Source organism: Aphidius gifuensis, linkage group LG4 (assembly GCF_014905175.1).
Source record: "Aphidius gifuensis isolate YNYX2018 linkage group LG4, ASM1490517v1, whole genome shotgun sequence".
Taxonomy (NCBI): domain Eukaryota; kingdom Metazoa; phylum Arthropoda; class Insecta; order Hymenoptera; family Braconidae; genus Aphidius; species Aphidius gifuensis.
Window position 1 is genome coordinate 11261223 of NC_057791.1, and position 19990 is coordinate 11281212.

The 19990-nt window shown below is 29.7% G+C and overlaps 1 protein-coding gene across 6 annotated transcripts in view; it reads right to left on the reverse strand.

Moving 5' to 3' along the window:
- The window catches only part of LOC122855049 (protein jagged-1b), a 97066-nt gene that overhangs the window by 37327 nt on the left and 39749 nt on the right, over nt 1–19990 (reverse strand). For all 6 annotated transcript variants that reach the window (XM_044156174.1, XM_044156173.1, XM_044156172.1 and 3 more), the window contains one exon: nt 18597–18896. In XM_044156174.1, the coding sequence (XP_044012109.1) occupies nt 18597–18896 (300 nt within the window). The remainder of the gene's footprint in view (nt 1–18596; nt 18897–19990) is intronic.

Below are 19990 nucleotides of genomic sequence, written 5' to 3' on the forward strand. Positions count from 1 at the left end.
TTGACTTTCTGGTATCACCTCTTAATGAATATATTCTCACAATTAATGCACGGAGAGAATTTTTTATTTTTTTTTACGAAAAAAACATAGCAAATTTTACAATGGCCCATAGCTGAGCTGCGCCATCTTTCGGTTTCATGATATTTTCATATGGGCCATAGCAAAATATCGTGTGGGCGTGGCTATTTTTTTTTTTGTGTACCATAGTAATTTTTGTTATGGTCAAACGCAAAATTTATTCCATTTATTGAAAATATTATAAAAATTTTTTTTTTTATTGTCAATATCTATATAATTTATTTATTTGTTTTTTTTTTATTTCTTTTTATTTTATTATATTTTTTTAATTTATTAACCTAAACCAGGATTTGAACCCCAAACCTTCCGAACAGAATGCCTACGCGTTATCCGCTGCGCCACAACAACATTTACAAAAGCTAACATTTGTTTGTTTTTCATTAAACATAAGCAAAGACACGCCTGCGCGGTCGGCTAAAAAGTGGGGGTGGTTGACATTTCTGAGTCTGTCATTGCTTTTGCTATGGCCCATTGTAATTTTAACCATGTTGCTTTGTATTTATCAGTGACACCTATAGGATTTCTAAGAGAATTAAATTTTTACTATGGCACATTGTAAATTTTCAGAGGATCATTTTAATTTTGTCCACAGCAACAACGTAAAATTTTATGAATAACAAAGCAAAAAAAAATATATATATATTTTGCTATGGTACAATGTAATTTTTAGGCTGGATTATTTTAACTTTTAAATTTGGCCTTCGTAAAAATTTCTTTATGCATTGTAATTTTTAATCTGAACATAGCAAAAAAAAAACATTATATAAATTGCTATGGTACATTTTAATTTTTCAAGACAAAAATTGTTTTTTTTTGTTAACATAATAGTAAATATTTGAATAGTCAGAAGATAGACCCTCAATGATATGGCGCCATAGCAAAATTTGCTGAAAATTTTTCTCCGTGTGACAATTTCGAATACTTGACACTTTTTTGTAAAAAAAACTTTGTTTTACGGAGGCTAAGAGCCGAAAGGCTCAGCCACAGTATTGGATTTATCCCCCAAAAAAAAAAAAAAAACGTTTATAACTTTTAAACTAATTGAGGGTCCGGATGCAATAACCAGTCGAGCGCTCGAAGACAAGAAAACGCTATGTTTCGGTGGGTGGAAAATAAGAAAAAGTAAAATTGATAAATCAGAAAAATAAAAAATACAGTCGTTAATAGAATTGAAAAATACATATTTTTCGTCAAATAAATTTTTTTAAATAATAATTAGTTAACGTGATAAAAAATAAAAACAAAATTTTTTTTTTTGAAAAAAATACTTTTTTTTAATCATATAACTCGTGACAACTTCTTTAAAAATTAATAAATCGACTTGAATTTTTGACTGTAGCTTCATTATAAGCTGCCGATTACAACAGTATGAGCAAAAAACTCATCTATTTATATTGTTTAATTTTTATTATATGATTGTTTAACGTCGAGGAAAAATTCAATCTGTCTAACTTTGAATGAAAAAAGAGTCGAAGAAATTTAAAAACTGATTAACTTGTCAGTGGCAATATTGTTGAGCAGTATATCAAGAAGTTTTATACGAATTTTTAGATATTTTTATCAATTATTTACCGAGTTATTAATTTAACAACAAATAGCGCGCATACTGCTTGTATTTATATGGATAAACAGACGCGCGAGCTTAGGCGTTCACGAGAGAAGGGGCCGAAGACCACGCATATATAGTCCTAACGGCAACTCGCAATTTGTTGTTAAATTAATAACTCGGTAAATAATTAATAAAAATATCTAAAAATTCGTATAAAACTTCTTGATATACTGCTCAACAATATTGCCACTGACAAGTTACTCAGTTTTTAAATTTCTTCGACTATTTTTTCATTCAAAGTTAGACAGATTGAATTTTTCCTCGACGTTAAACAATCATATAATAAAAATTAAACAATATGAATAAATGAGTTTTTTGCTCATACTGTTGTAATCGGCAGCTTATAATGAAGCTACAGTCAAAAATTCAAGTCGATTTATTAATTTTTAAAGAAGTTGTCACGAGTTATATGATTAAAAAAAAGTATTTTTTTCAAAAACAAAAATTTTGTTTTTATTTTTTATCACGTTAACTAATTATTATTTAAAAAAATTTATTTCACGAAAAATATGTATTTTTCAATTCTATTAACGACGGTATTTTTAATTTTTCTGATTTATCAATTTTAATTTTTCTTATTTTCCACCCACCGAAACATAGCGTTTTCTTGTCTTCGAGCGCTCGACTGGTTATTGCATCCGGACCCTCAATTGTCGTAAAGACTTCGGATTTGGCTTAAAAGAAGCGGCTTTGGAATTTCTATCGCCCCTGATAAAAAAAAAAACATTATCTATTCGGCCATTTTTTTTTTTTCCAACACGGCCCTAGCCGGAGTATTGAAAATTTTTAATTTTCAACGGTAACGCGGGCCACACACCTCAACAAACGTTACCAGATCTTTTTTTTTTTTTGTTGAGATATCACATCTTTTTCTACAGTAAACAATTTATTTATGCTGTCAAAGTAGTTTGGAGGTTATGTCATGAATACAAACAAATAATAACATACTGCAGTGCAGCCAAAATATAAACACTAAAAAAAATTTTTAGTAACGGATTCGTTCTATTGAAAATTGAAAATTTTCAAAACTCCGGCGAAAGCCTGTGTGGATGATTATTCCAAATTCATTTTAGTTTTTTTTTTTATTAATAATTTTAAATTATATGATTAAATATTTTTTGTTTTTTTCGCGCTGTTTTTACCTGTCAAATTATGTAGATAAATCAAAATACAGATGAAAAAATTTTAAGGTTATACCACTTGTAATTAATAATTTTATTAGATTCGTTCAAAAAAGAAATCAATACAAATATAAAAAAAATAAATCGTTCAATTTACTTTTTCTTTAACTAAACAAATCTTTTTTAGAACCATTTTGTTTATTACTTTTATTTATAAAAATTTGTCCATGGTAGTTTTTTTTTTCTTTTCAATAACATGGTAATATAAATAACTATTTTATCAATCAAGCAAATTTTAACCACAGCAAAGAAAGTTTTACGCATGCGCTTTAAACTCTTTTTTGAAGAAAAAATGCTTAAAATAAAAATCGGTAATTGTTTATATTTTGGATAACTTTTGAACAAATTAACATAAAAAAGTTTTATTAAGCTCAAAAAATTTGATATGAAATTCCTGAGAGCCACCCTGTCTTGATAAAAATCGCTAAAATCACTCCTTCGTTACTATTTTTCAACTGTAACATAGAGGATGATAGTGATTGTTATAAACAATTGCTGATATCTAATTTACAAATGATCAGAGCAAATTTTATCAAAAGAGGGTGGCTCTCGATATCGAAAAGACAATTAATTTGAGCTATAAACAAAGCTTGTAAGTTAAAATTTTAAAGAGTTATGCAAAATATAAAAAAACAGCAATTTTGTTTTTTTGTTTATTAACAATCTTCCAACGACATTAAAAACAATTTTCAACTCGATTATTATAAATTCCGTCATTCTTAATATCCTGGCAAAAAATCACATCCATGATTTGTTCTTAGTTTTCTTATTATTTGACTTTGAAAATTATACGGTGATCGTTTTTTGTTAATAACAAATTAAATAACAATTAAAATTACTTTTAGTAAGTCCCCGGTTTTAGTATTTTTATAGACAAATGATTTGGTCTTAATACGATTCTTCTAACTTTATTACTTTACAAGATATGATCATTTTAAAAAAAAACGTGTATGAATTCTATAGGCTTCGCCTACGTAAAAAGAGAGTCGTCGTAAGAAAAAGAACAGAAATAATTGTAAATTTTACCAACTGAACGTAAGAAATCTGGTCAACTTGATAAAAACGCGAAAACCGTAAATAATTATTGTCTTCATTGTTATATTCAAAAAATTTTTAATAACATATAATACTGGAATAATTTTAATTTATTTATATACACTGAGAGAAATATTAACTAAAAATTAAAATCACGGTTGAATAAAAATTACTATACTGCTTTGTAATTTTTGTTTTATTTCTGGGACTGGCCGCGAGAGATGGAATTCTACAATAAAATTATGTAAAATGTGTAAAATGTCAAAAAATTGTTGGGTTACTTCAAGCCTCTATACATCGTTATCTATTGCAGATGGACATGGGGTTGAGTGAAGTTTATTATTGAAAATTCAATTCTAAACAATTTATAAAGAATTACTTTTTTTGATTAATCTCTTAGATAATGAGTTATGAGTTAATTAAAATAAAGACATGTTTTGTGAAAAGAATAAAAATTATTATATGGTTGAATAAAAAATACGGCACAATTTAATAAATATTCTTATATATATAATAAAAATTATCATGTAGGCATATAAAAGTTAGCATAGACCTAAATATTTTTTACTATATAGCTTTGTAAAAATTCTGTTTGTAGGGCGAAATAACACAAAGATGGCCGACCGATTGAACAAATGATTGAACTGTCATGTAATTTCAAGCATTTCTACAGCCTTATCGGTTGAAGCTAGGTATGGGGTTAAGCGAGGTTTATTATTAGTTATTTATTTCTAAACAATTTATCAAGAATAACTTTTTTCTATTTAACAATTAGTTTTCGAGTTTTGAGCGTGTAAACAGAAAAGAAAAAATGTTGCCAGGAATTGATTTCTATTCTCGGTGAATCTAGCACAAACTGCCGAACTTAACACAAAAAATGTCCAACTTTTAAATAAAATTTATGATAAAATTTAGTAAATTCTAAAACCGGTAGTGGGTAAATTCTCAGCCTGCTAAAATTTACTTGTGAGTGTCGTGAATTTAGTCATTTTTTTAAACAGAAATTACAATAAAATTGTGTAAATTTTATGGCTTAGTAGTGTATATAGTCAATGGCCAGATTTTTTACATAATTTTATTGTAAAAATTATCTATCAATATACGAATAATTCTGATAAATGACGGGGGAACGCAATTTTTACTATTTATTTTGTAATTTTTTCTTTTACTTTTGTAATTCTTAGTTAATATTTCTCTCAGTGTAGATATAATATCAAAATAAAAATTAATTTTTATATACAAAAGCGGCTCATTTCTTCCTTTTTCATTAAACAAAAGATGTGAAATAATAAATGTATGAATAAAAAAATTAGGCAGTTTTCTTACAATAGTTTGTAAATTTGATTTTGTAATTTAAAAAAAAGTGCCTAATTTTTTTATTCATATATTTATTATTTTACATCTTTTGTTTAATGAAAAAGGAAAAAATGAGTCGCTTTTGTATATAAAAATTATTATTTTTTTTAATGTTATTTCACTTCTTTTGTTCAATAAGACGCTATTTTGGGGAACAATCGTTATTTATTTGTTTAAAAACAAAAAAAAAATCTAGCACATGCCAAACCATCCCTGTATTGGGAAACGCACTGTGGGCGTGGCCAATCGCTGTAAGCAGTCGGCAAAAAAAGAAACTAATGACATTCAGTCAAGTACCATTAGCATAGAATTTTATTGTTTATTAAAAAAATGTTATTAACTATTGAATATATACTGTCATGGGCACGAAAAACGAATTCCCCACGAAATTTCCTTGAAGCAAATCGTATTATATATGCGGAACATATTACGAGTATTGGTGTAAAAATTGATTCAAGTGATGAGTATTATGTGTTTGCCACTATTGTATACAAACATCTCATCCAAAGACCAAAAGAACCATGTCATGATATTGAGGGTCGATTTAAAAAAATTAATGGTGAAATATTATCAGTAACATGTTCATGCAAAGCTGGTCTAGGAGAAAAATGCAAACATGTCCTTGCTTATCGTATTTACTGTTCTTTGTAAGTTTTATTTTTATAAATATGTATTTTGTTTACACGAATGACAGGTTAAGGTTGTACATAAATAGATTTCCCTGAATTTAATTTTCGATTTTTTTTTTTAAATGTTTAAATGAAATAATTATCTATTTGGTGGAATTTTTTCGTAATTTTCCTCTTCGCGAAAATCCAGATAATTAGTGTCAAAGTTGACAACTTTAACACGCAAGCATAGGGAGTGTAGGTACGTTTGCGCTTGTATTTTTAAAACTCTTAATTTAAATTTCGATTTTTTTCTACAGATTTGTACTTTGTTGAATTCCAAAAATTATGGAAAAAAAATTATTCATTTCCTCTTCACCGTTTAAAAGATATTAATTAATTAGTTCTGAAATTTATGGTTGTCAGCCGACCGACGTCACATTGCAAACGTAGACATGGCAACATCGGATGCTTTCTCTCTTATTTTTTTTCTCTGTTTCGTGTATTGCGCACACTCACACCAACAAACTCATTCAAAAAATATATATATGCATTGATAAATATACATATAAATTGATAAATTATAATTTTTTTTTTCAAATAAATATTTTCAAATAAATAATTTCTTTTTTAAATAAATAATAAAAATAGATCAGGTGCTTTTTCAATAAAAAATCATCAAGTTTTATAATTTTCTTTTATTTTATTTATTAATTTAACTGCTAACAAAAGTACTATAGTAATAATCATTTTAGATAAAAAAAATATATATAAAAACATTATTATTTTTTCAACAAAATAATGCTAAATATATGAATAGTTTATTTGTTTAGTTGACAACATACGAGATACACTATACAGGGTATACAGTGAGTAGTGTAGTAGTGTGCGTAATTGCGTCGTTTCACGATCTGAATTTTTGCTGCTGGGGTAGTGTTAGTGTGTGTAAATACAGGCCGGCCTAAACATATACAACGAAAGACGCATCAGCAAAGCACAAAGATTTTAGGCATAGGAGGGCGCTCAAATATTTTTTTTAACGTAGTTTCATAGGTACCCTCGTGACTCCAAAAAGTCGCCCGACCATGCAATTTATGTACAACCTTAAAGTGACAGGTTCACAACAACAATTTCTGTTCTCTTCATAAGCAGTTGGTGAATTACATGATAGGACAGCATTTTTTTAAAAAATGTGCATTGGTTCTGATGCACCGAGAGCTAATTATTTAAAACAAACAAAAACTTGTTACTTGTGATGTTGAAGTATTTAGAGTTTTGTTTACATATAGATAGGTATACTTACTCTTCGTATAATCCTAATAATTAAAATAAAGAGAGCATAACATTGCTTTTTTATTTACTGTTTTGATTTTTAATGCACGTTTCCAAGCATCACACTGATTTATTTGATTAAAATCACCGAAATAATTTTTTACTTTGACAGGTTGTTGTTTGTCTAACCTCGGAAATGCATAGAAACTCAGATCTCTATTTCTCCTGGAATTACTGTTGCACCCAGAAACGTATAGTCTTGTTTTTTTTTTTTTTTTAATCAATTTTGGGGAAAATTTTGTACCAGACATTTTAAACTATTTGTAAAAATAATATTTGTTTATTAATTCAGCATATATACTGTGTATACCACATACGAATGACTGGATGAAATAGTTTCTCGAAACTTACCACCAGACGTCGTGGTGAATTGTGCGTTTCCCATAAGAACCAATCCGATGTGCGTATCCGTATGTAAGTTGCGTACACATTGAAGTGAAATAAAGATAGGAACGATGGATTTATAATAGAGGACGTAGAGGACGGAGAGATAGACGAAAAGATCAGACCGGCAATGTTAAAAAGGGAAAGAGAACGTGACGGATTGGCTCATTTTTAAGTTTGAAAAATCTTTTTTAATAAAAATTGTGACATGGCATTTACGGGGTACTGTATCTATTTTATTATTTATCGGAAAAATTTGAGAGTAGGCTTATTGGATAGGAAAACATCAATATTAATGAGGAAATTATTTTTACTTTAAATTTAAAATTGATATTTAAAGAGTTATTAGACAAATAAAAAATTTTGACGTCACACACACGCAACCTATTTATATAATTACACGGTAACTTCTCTCGCGCTGGGAAAAAAGAGTTGAAGACCCTACCGGGTCTTTTGATATTGAATATAAATATGTATTCTAGTATTTATCAATTAAATATTTGTTTTTTTTTTTTCTTTTTAAGGGAGAACGGTACGTATCATATCAACCAAAAGTTTTGTCCCTGAGCTCTATTTTTTAGTACCACAACCACCCGAGTAGAAATTCAGGTCAGGTTCGGATCAAGCCCTGATCAGGCTTGCCTGATTTCAAATCCAATCCGGATCCAGATACTGGGTCCGAACCTGATCAGGATGTAACGCTTTTTCGTAAGGTTTGGATCCAGAATGGATCAGGATACCTGATCAGGCTGTAGTAAAGATACATGATCCATAATGGATCCAGATACTGGATCCGAACCTGATCAGGATGTAACGCTTTTTCGTAAGGTTCGGATCCAGAATGGATCAGGATACCTGATCAGGCTGTGGTAAAGATACATGATCCATAATGGATCCAGATTCCGGATCAAAACTGGATCAGGATACATGATTTATTCAAAAAAAAAATTAATAATTTCAAATTTATTTTTTTTTTTAATTTGAAATCTAACGCTTAACAGAATACAGATAAACTTTATTATTACAAACTGACCTAATTGATAATTTACCTAACTAATTATTGCTACGACCGGGGTTCGAACCCTTCGACACGGGATTACAACGCTAGTACTTGACACGCTCGGCCATTGAGGCATTCGATAATTCGTACTAAATTTTGTCCTCATAGGTTCTACAAATTGCCTGGTCAGGATAGCATCAGGCCATCTCTATTTTATCCTTAATAGGGATAGCCTGATCCATTCTGGAACAAGACTGGATCAAGAAAAAATTATTTGAAAAAAAAATAAATTCAATAATTTTTTCTTGATCAAGATTTGATCCAGAATGGATCAGGCTACTCTATTAAGGTAAAAATACAGATAGTCTGATGCTATCCTGATCAGGCAATTTGTAAAATTCAAAGACGCAAATTTGATACTTTTTTCTTTATCCATTTTGGATCCAGCTAGCCTTACTCTATCCTTAATTGAGTAGCCTGATCCATTCCGGATCAAATCTTGATCAAGAAAAAATTATTTGAAACAAAAATAAATGCAATAATTTTTTCTTGATCAAGATTTGATCCAGAATGGATCAGGCTACTCTATTAAAGATAAAATACAGATAGCCTGATGCTATCTTGATCAGGCCATTCCTACTCTATCTTTAATAGGGATAGCCTGATCCAGTCCGGATCAGGACTTGATCAAGATGAAATTATTTAAAAATTAAATAAATTTAATACTTTTATCTTGATCAAGTCCTGATCCGGACTGGATCAGGCTATCCCTATTAAGGAAAAGATGTAGGTGCCTGATCCAGGCTTGATCAGGATGTGATAGAGTTACTTGAATAGGGATAGCCTTACGATATCCTGATCAGGCCTGGATCAGTGTTCAGGCTATCCTGAACAAGTTTCTACTCAGGCAGTCACTGACGTGAAAACTTTTGATTTTTTTTACCCACACAATTAAAAAAAAATTTACACCTACACAACAAGAGAGATTTGGCAACGCTTGATCTAAGTAAACACGCGTTTCAGAGACGCAGTCGATAATATACCATCAAATTTATAACACGAATCCAATGCGTAGTTGCCATATTTTTGTTGACAAGAAAAAAAAAATGATAAAATTAGCGTTTTTTTTTTTTTTCATTGCTATTTTTCATAAACAATAAGATAGTAACTGACAAAACTAAAACTGTCAATCTGTTCTAAATGATTTCATTTACTTATATTCACAAAAAAACACTATACAAAATAATTCCGGTCTATACTTTTTTTTGCAATAACTACTGTTTTGGAGGGTCATTTTTTCATTACTCCATAAGAGCCCATGTTAAATTTTTTTTTTTATAAACATTATAACTCTTAAACTAAGTCTGTAAGAAACGTAGAAATTTGTTTTAATAGATTCATCATAATTTTAACTATCTAGAAACACAATAAAAAAAAAAAATATAGTCAAGTCCCCCAAGGTGCACCCTAAGTGTTCCGTAGGATTTTTTATTTTTTTTTTTGTTGTTTGTTTTTTCATTTTGTTGTAAAATAAATGACTATTTTTTTAGTTTTGTTTTATTTTCTAGAGTTGTTTATTTCTGTTGTTTAATAAAAAAAAAAAATAAACGACCGAAAAATTTCAAAAAAATAACGTAAAGTCTACAGATGAAGCGTCATCGAATGAAACATTGCCGGAATCGATCTGTCAATATTTGAAATTGAGCCCTATCGAAAAATGGAAATATTAAATCTATTAAGGCCCAAAAATTGAAAATAAATATGATAATTGCTTTTGGGAAAAAAAAAAACATAAATTTCATTTAACATCAACTAATTCGGTTCGGCGGTTCAAAAAATATCTTGCAAAAACAAATTCTGACACTACATTTTGTGTAATAAAAAAAAAATAAACGACCGAAAAATTTCAAAAAAATATCGTAAAGTCTACAGATGAAGCGTCGTCGATTGAAACATTGCCGGAATCGATCCGTCAATATTTGGAATTGGGCCCTATCGAAAAATGCGGATATTAAATCTAATAAGGCCCAAAAATTCAAAATAAATATGATAATTGCTTTTGGGAAAAAAAAAAAACATAAATTTCATTTAACATCAACTAATTCGGTTCGGCGGTTCAAAAAATATCTTGCAAAAACAAATTCTGACACTACATTTTGTTTAATAAAAAAAAAAATAAACGACCAAAAAACTTCAAAAAACTATCGTAGAGTCTACAGATGAAGCGTCGTCGATTGAATCATTGCCGGATCCGATCCGTCAATATTTGAAATTGGGCCCTGTCGAAAAATGGCACTATCACATCTGATAAGGCCCAAAAATTGAAAATAAATATGATGATTGCTTTTGGGAAAAAAAAAAACATAAATATTATTTAACATCAACTAATTCGGTTCGGTGGTTCAAAAAATATCTTGCAAAAACAAATTCTGACACTACATTTTGTTTAATAAAAAAAAAAATAAACGACCAAAAAATTTCAAAAAAATATCGGAGAGTCTACAGATGAAGCGTCGTCGATTGAATAATTGCCGGATCCGATCCGTCAATTTTTGAAATTGGGCCCTGTAGAAAAATGGCGCTATCACAACTGACAAGGGCTGAAAATTGAAAATAAATATGATGATTGCTTTTGGGAAAAAAAAAAAACATAAATTTTATTTAACATCAACTAATTCGGTTCGGCGGTTCGAAAAATATCTTGCAAAAACAAATTCTGACACTACATTTTGTTTAATAAAAAAAAAAATAAACGACCAAAAAACTTCAAAAAAATATCGGAGAGTCTACACATGAAGCGTCGTCGATTGAATCATTGCCGGATCCGATCCGTCAATATTTGAAATTGGACCCTGTAGAAAAATGGCACTATCACAACTGATAAGGGCCAAAAATTGAAAATAAATACGATAATTGCTTTTGGGAAAAAAAATAGAACCTAATGGGCTTCATAGAAGCCAATTCGATTCATAACTTTTATTTTTATCGCGAAATAACAAAAAGTCACACGAAAAGTGAAAACATAAGTGTCCTACGGAACACTAAAAAAGAAGTTTATAATTTCCTTCAATGGGGGCCGTTCTCCCTTCATTGAATGCCTTGTTTTGCATGTGCCTTAGACCTTATCATTTTCTTTGGTGTAACTACCAATGACTACATATCATTACGAAGTATACTGCACTATACTTAATAAAACTACGAATGACAACGTGAAATAACGACGAAAGTTGCAGTCAAACGTACAAATACTACATAACTACACGTGACTACACCTTCACTACATGCTACTGCACCTTGACTACACTCAGACTGACACCATAACTACCCACATGAATAGCACTTCGAGTATAATACTATTCACTGGAAATATTAATATGTGACGTATAGTTATACTTTTTTTATTTTTTACTTTCAAGTTTGAAATCGGAGCATTTACTGACCGGACCATTTCGCGTTTTAGTTAGATTAATTAATTAGATTCTTACGTTGTTATTTAACCAAAGTTTTAGTTTTCATAGTAATTAACGTGTATTATTAAACCTATAATGACAATATAAAATTTGTATCAAAAATTTTCAAAAGTTTGTATAAAAATTATATGAAAATTTCGGAAATTTTTCACAGAATGTTTATATAATTTTTATAAAAGTCTCATTTAATTTGGTACATTCGAACCTATCTTATCCTCCCCTTGCATGCCGTCAGTCGATTTTTTTGAAGTGAAACTTCTTTACGCAGGGTACAAAATTCGAGGCCCCGCTAGCGTCACGCTGAAAGTCACACGCTCCGTACACGCTCTGTCACACAAGCGAATAAAGAGGGGAGAATTACATAGAGAGAGTAGGGAAGCTGGCAAGCATACAACATGTACTACATATAGCGTATGATAGCGTACAAACTCGGAGCGTCAGCTGGTTTGTGTGTATGCGTGTGCGACTTGAAACTTTTTTTTTTTTATCTGAATATTATTAAGCAGTATAACTGAGTATTGATCATATTAAAAATTTTATTATTGATAGAATCATCAATATTATATCGTAATTAATATTATTATTATTATTCATACTATAAATATATATAAATGATGATAATTATAACAACAATAATTTCGATAATATTATCAATTATTCACAATAGTATTGATATTAATAATAATATCTATAATAGTAATATTTCAAATATGAAAAAAGAATATATAATTATCAATATTTATATACGAATGTTATTGTCAATATTGAAGTGAAACTTCTTTACGGAGGGTAGCGACAAAATTCGAGGCCCCGCTAGCGTCACTCTCTGTTATACGCTCTACGCTCGGTCACACGCTCGGTCACAAGCGGATAAAGAGGGGCGAATTACATAGAGAGATTAAGGAAGCTGGCAAGCATACAACATGTACTACATATAGCGTACATCTCGGAGCGTCAGCTTTATAAAATTATTGTGATTATTATTATTCATACTATAAATATATATAAATAATGATAATTATAACAACAATAATTTCGATAATATTATCAATTATTCACAATAGTATTGATATTAATAATAATATCTATATTAATAATATTAAATATAAATTCTAATAATTATCAATATTTATATATGGGGCATTCTGAGTCACTTCAGCTGGTCATCTGCCTGACCCTCTCGGATTGAGTTGAACATTTTTTTATACATTGTTTTTGACTTTTTATGCAGCCGGAATTTTTTTGAAAATTTTGTGACGTGTTTTAGCCGGTAAAGTAGAGTGTTTTAATGTTAATTCTCTTCTTTCATAAAAAAAGCCCCAATTTAAATTCGTGAAATTTTTTCCATAAAATAAGATACTCAATTCACGTATATTCAATTAAAAATTAGAGTGGGCCGAGACGTTTATATGCTTTTTTTTTTTTTTTTTTAATTTTTTTTTTTTAAAATATTTTGAAAAAAAAAAAAAAAATTAAATTTTTAAATACAAAAAAATAAAACAAAATTAAAACATATCGTGGTAAGATTCTATTTTCAGCATATTTTAAAACTAAAAAGTGGAAAATTTCACAAACATTTCGTTAAAAGTTGAAATTTTTCACTTTTTAGTTCTAAAATACGCCGAAAAACAAATTTTACCAAGATATGTTTTAATTGAAAAAAATGAAAAAGCATATAAACATATTGGCCTCTACGTGGATTGAGTACCTTATTTTATGGAATAAATTTCATGTATTTAAATTGGGGCTTTTTTTATGAAAGAAGAGAATCAACATTAAAACACTCTACTTTACCAGCTAAAATACGTCACAAAATTTTCGAAAAAATTCAGGCTGCATAAAAAGCCAAAAACAACATATAAAAAAATTTTCAACTCAATCCGTGAGGGTCAGGCAGATGACCAGCTGAAGTGACTCAGAATGCCGCATATGAATGTAATTGTCAACATTATTATTAATATTATTATTATCGATAATATTTTTGAAATAATTGTTATTTTATTTATACTATGGTTATATATGAATAACATTATTATAAATAATAATTCTAATAATATTATGATTAATAATAATATCAATATAATATTAATAGTAATATCAATGGTATCAATTATATCGTCGCATTAAAGGATGAAGGGCATAACAACCTTTGATAAAGGATAAAAAGCGTATGTCCAAGGATTTACGCCTTTTTTCCGTTATCAAAATAATTTTTGATAAAAGATGAAGGCTGTATTTCCAATTTTATTTAAAATTTATTTAATGGGAGGATTTTCAAATTATTAATTGTTTACTGATAATTATAAATAATTTATTATTGATAAGAAAAACATAAAAATAATTACAAATCTTCATCTTTTATTAAAAATAATTTTTATAATGGGAAAAGAGGCGTAAGTCCCTGAACATACGCCCTTTATCCTCAATCAAAAGTTGTTACACCCTTCCTCTTTTTTTTTCTTGAGCCTTAAAATTAGATGAAAAACCCGAAAATTTATAAATTTGCACTTACACCCTTTTTTTTAATAAAAAAAAAATTCCCAAAAATGGCACTTAGGCTCTTCTTCCATTAATGCGACGATATTAATGATAAAATTTATAATAATAATATTCGAAATATAAATACCAATCATATAGAACTTTTGTTCAAGAAAATTTTTAAATTTGAAAGAAGAAAAAAAATTATTGTTATGAATGGAAAACTTCTTGTTAAAAGACAAAAAAATTCTTGAAATATGGCAGATTTAGATGAGAAATAGAACTAAATTGGTTTTGAAAAAATAAAAATTATTCTTGTAGTGACAAAAAAAAAAATTATGCGTGTTGCGAGTACGCGCGAGAGAAGTGAAACTTCTTTCAGAGTGATTGCGGTTATGACTCTATAAGTTTCTTTTATTGATTTTTCTGTTTTTTTTTTGACAATTTATATTACGGTCGGTATTCATATTATTGTTCATTTTATTAACTATTTATTATAAATTTTTTTGTTATAAATTATCGTTGTCTAGAAAGATATCGCTGTGAACGTTTAGTACTTGATAAAATGGTAGGTGTTATCTCGACTGGAAATTTTGGTCCGATTCGGATCAGGTTTACCTGATATAAGGTCTGATTCGGACCCGGTTTACCAGTTCCGATTCGAATCCTGTTGTAATAAGGACCCTTTAGCAAAATCGGATTGCAAAATTCATATCCAGCATAGATCCGAATTCATACTTAAACCGGATCCGAATTTATACTTAAATCAGATCCGAATTTATACTTAAATTGGATCCGAATTTATACTTAAATCGATCCGAATTTATACTTAAATCGGATCTGAATTTTGATTTAAAAAAAAAAAAATATGTGCTTTTTTCAATTATTTTTTTTAACAATCATTATTAACAATTTTTATATCTTAGAAAATTCAACCTAAAATAAACTAAAATTCTGAAACTTTCGAGGATCGATCTCGAGGCTTGTCCGTTTAAAATCAGCGACACTATCCTATCGACCACGGTGGCGTACATGGAATTGATAAAATCAAAAGCCATTTAAGCCTTACCGAACCCGGAGGTTAATTTTGAAAAAAAATCAAACTTCAATTAAAGTCGGGCATTCCGGATCCGATTTGGATCAGGATAGAGTAAGGATAACTAAATCCAGTTTACCTTAGCAATACCGGATCCAATTCGGATCAGGAAAAAGTAAAAGAAACTGGATCCGGCTTACCTTAGCCAAACCTGACTGAACCCGGAGATAACTTTAAAAAAAAAAATAAAGTCCGGCATCCCGGATCCGATTCAGATCAAGACAGAGTAAAAAAAGCCGGATCCGATTCAAGCCCGTTCACCTAGATCCGATTCTGATCCAAAAAAAGTCAAGAAAGCCGGATCCGGCATACCTTAGCCAAACTTGACTGAACCCGGAAGTTGACTTTGAAAAAAAAGTCACATTTCGATTCAAGTCCGGCAATCCAGATCCGATTCGGATCAGGAAAGAGTAAGGAAAGGTGGATCCGGATTACCTCAGCCATTCCGGATCTGATTCGGATCAGGATCCAGCCAAGCCGGATTCAATTTCCATTCGGGAAGGGGTGCTGGCATTGGAATTTTCCTGTAATTTTTTTTCACGTTGTCTAGCACGGTGTTGCCGATTTGCCGTAAACGTTGAGTGCTTGAAACAGAGGAAGATGTTGAAGCTAATAGAGCATAAGGGTTTTCCTGTAATTTTTTTTAACGTTGTCTATCACGATATTGTCGTACACGTTCAGTACTTAATGGTCTTGATTTCGTCGCAGGATTTTTTTGGGGTTTTTGATCAGTTGAATCAGGATAGGAAACTTAAGCCTTGACGAGTAATAGAGTTAGATCGGTTTTTGTTTTTTCAAGAATACCTATTATGTTAATAATATTTTTGAATTACAATTTGAATCAAGTGTTGAAGAATAAGTATTAATATTATCATTTTTGTTTTCATTATTTTTATCAACATACAATTTGTTGGGATCATTATCCATTTTAGATTCATCAGAGGTTTGTGATAATAGAGACAATTTTTCCGTCATTTTACAAAGTTTTGCGTTCATATTAAACGATTCCAAAAGGAGATTAATATACTATTTTTTATTGTTATTTTTTTATATATGTACTTATAAACCTATTTATTATAGTATTATGTATATCTACAGGATGAAGCGTAAGTCGCGAACAGTAGGTATACTACGAGATTGTACGTAAAATTTTAAATAGTAAATGTTTTTACAGTTTGGGTCTACGACGCTTTGTGCCTGAGTTATTAACCTTTTAAGTTGACCAATCAGAATCGAGCGTCGAAAATTATTGCGAATTCACACACACAGCACTCACACTAATCATAACAAAATAATCATTTTTAATTTAAAATCACATTTATATTTTTGATCACATTGTGTGATTTATTTATTGATCACATTTCAATTTAAAAACACTTTAATATTTTTTTGATCACATTATGTGATTATTCTATTAATGTGATCAAGAAATAAATCACATAATGTGATCAAAAAATATAATCATTTCTAATTAAAATATAATCATTTTTCTTGGTTATAATCCAAGAACCTTACTTCTAAAAATTAGAACATTTTGCCATGATTCAAGAAATTTTTGTTATTATTTAATAATTTTTTTTTATAACTCAAGACGTATTTGTTATAATTCAAGAAATTTTTCGTTCTCGAATTAAGAAGTTTTTTATTTAATACAAGAAAATTTTTCTATAATCCAAGAACTTTTTTTGCAAGAACAAAAGTTCTGTATTTTAGAAGTTTTTTTTCTCAGTGTATGACACCAATACGATAAAGCGATATATATATTTTTTTTTCAGTTATGCGCATGGCTATTTCTTTTTTCTAACTCTCAAACGATACTATAGGGATCTGACCTATTAGCCATGGCATCTGGTGGCGCACAGTGAACTATTTCCAGACCATTGAAAAATTTTATATGGTATAGTTTGTTGACGATAGCATACTATAGTAAAATGGTCTGGAATGCGCCATATTGCCTCACAGATAAGCTTTTACACAATAAATGTGTGCGTGAGCGACCAAACCCCGCCCATAGGTCAGATCCCTATACTGTGTTTCATATTGCGTTACCAATGCTATATGTATACCATGTATACTGTGTTTCATGTTGCGTTACCTATGCTATATGGATACTGTGTTTTATATTGCGTTACCAATGCTATATGTATACTGTGTTTCATGTTGCGTTACCTATGCTACCGTTTCAGTTCCCATTACAGTTTCTTGTGTTTCAGTTTCCGTTACACTACTTCCGTCTCTGATTTTCGTGACGAATTTTTTTTCCACCTACCCTCTAAAAAGAAGTTTCACTTCAAAAACTTCTTAAAATGAATGCTAAAAAGGTCATGAATTTAGACGCATATTTCTTAAAAAAAATCTTTTCATTCTCACTTCAAGAACAACAGTTCTAAATTTTAGCACAAGAGTTCTTGGAAAAAATCAAGTTGTGTCTTAAATTGAGAATAAAAAGATTTATATCAAGTCAATTTTAGATTCATTTCAAGAAGTAAATTACTACTGATTTAAATAAAAAAAAATTGTTTATTTAACATTACTTATGTTAATTAACAGAAGTACATTGCAACTTTACATTGTGAACAATGTTTTTTTTTTATCCTAAACTATAAGGGAATTCGAACTCTCGACTGACGCAAACCCCGATATTTTGAACCTAACGACTTTCTTACTGAGCTACGAGCGCATCTACGTGACGGACGAAAATTTCTGTTTTTATAAAGCATGATATATCAATAATTAGCGATACTTTAGATTTGTGTTGCTCCCTACGCTACAACCCAAGCATGGACTAAGATAAGTTGCCAATCTTTAGCATAATTTTGCCTAGCTTAGTACATTGCTCAGTGATGTTGTTTTCTCGTCCACGGGCACGCCATGACTTGCTAATTGACGAAGAATTACTTAAGCTTTCGTTATTATGCACTTCAAATAAAAACCAGTACACAAATTTTTTTTATTGTCATTGAGCTTACCGTCCATCTGAAGGTAAAATGAAGCTGCAGCTTTACTGGCTGAGTTAGAGTAAACGTATTCTGTCCAAGTGCATGACTAGATACATTGCCAAAGCTACATGAACCGATGGCAGTTACATTGGATTGATATTCTTTGAGACACAGCCAAAATGCTGTTGTACATGATTGTAAGCATGGTGGTGAATTGACATGACTACCAAGATCAGTACCTCCACCACAACAGCGTCCATCAATTAAGGTTCCACGATTATTTGTTATTGAAAGTATTTGTACCTCAAAGAATCCGCTACATGTTGCTGCCTGAAAGAAAGAAAAGAAAAAATATGAATACATCGAAGTTCTTGTAAATAATAATCGATGTGACAAAAGGTATATTCCAACAAGTACGACAAGAGACACAAAGGTGAATGCAATTTGCATAATTGACCGAAAAGGTTCACGACGATCGCGAGATCGAATAAAGAAACCAAAATTTAAGTAAAAAGCTAAATTATTTACCTTTGTTGGTGATAGTTTATCTATAATTACGTGATTTTCGGTTATGTAGTATGAAAATTATTTTTCAATTTCAAAATTTATATTAACTTGTGTCTTTCATTTTATATATAGAAAAAAAAAAAAATTATAAATAATACAATATAATTAATAATAATTAATCAAAGTATATAAACAAATAAAAATTATTCTAAGCGGTAATATTTATTCATCAGTTAAAATATTTTCAATTTTTTTAAGTCCAAATATTGGAGTATCAGAATACTTTTCAAACACTTTCAAAACACTTGAGTATTCAAAATACTATTCAGGGACAATCATGTTTTAGAATCAATCTTCGAGCTCCTTATCTATACTTTTCGAAATACCGATAGAAGTTCAAAAAATATTCACAAATACTCGAAAATATCGCCGGAGGTAATTCGAACACGAGAAAACATTAAAAATACTTCCCTAATACTTAATTTTTTTATCTCGGGCTCATAAATCATTAAATGTGATAAAATAATTAATGATCATGTTAAAAATTAATAAAATCAGTTAATTTTTTTTTTTTTCGTTTCTAATTGTTTGCTTGACTAACGTGGCCGAGTATTGGCAGCCAACGTTTGGCCAAGTACTGATATAGGTAAGCTTAATTTTGTGTTACTTCCCAGGGCTTGACCGAAGCATTTTGCCAGGCTTCTCCATTACTCGGCCGAGTTGTTTTCTCCTACACAGAACTGTTGAATTGTATGTGTTTGACTTGTGTTTCTATTCATTATAATTTTTTCTAAAGGAGTCATTTGAGCTTCAATGATGATTTATTAATATTTGGATATGTCTCGTAGTTTTACTCAATCTATACTAATAACTGACGAGCTTTCTTATGACTTATCCCTCTAATTTTTTTTTTTATT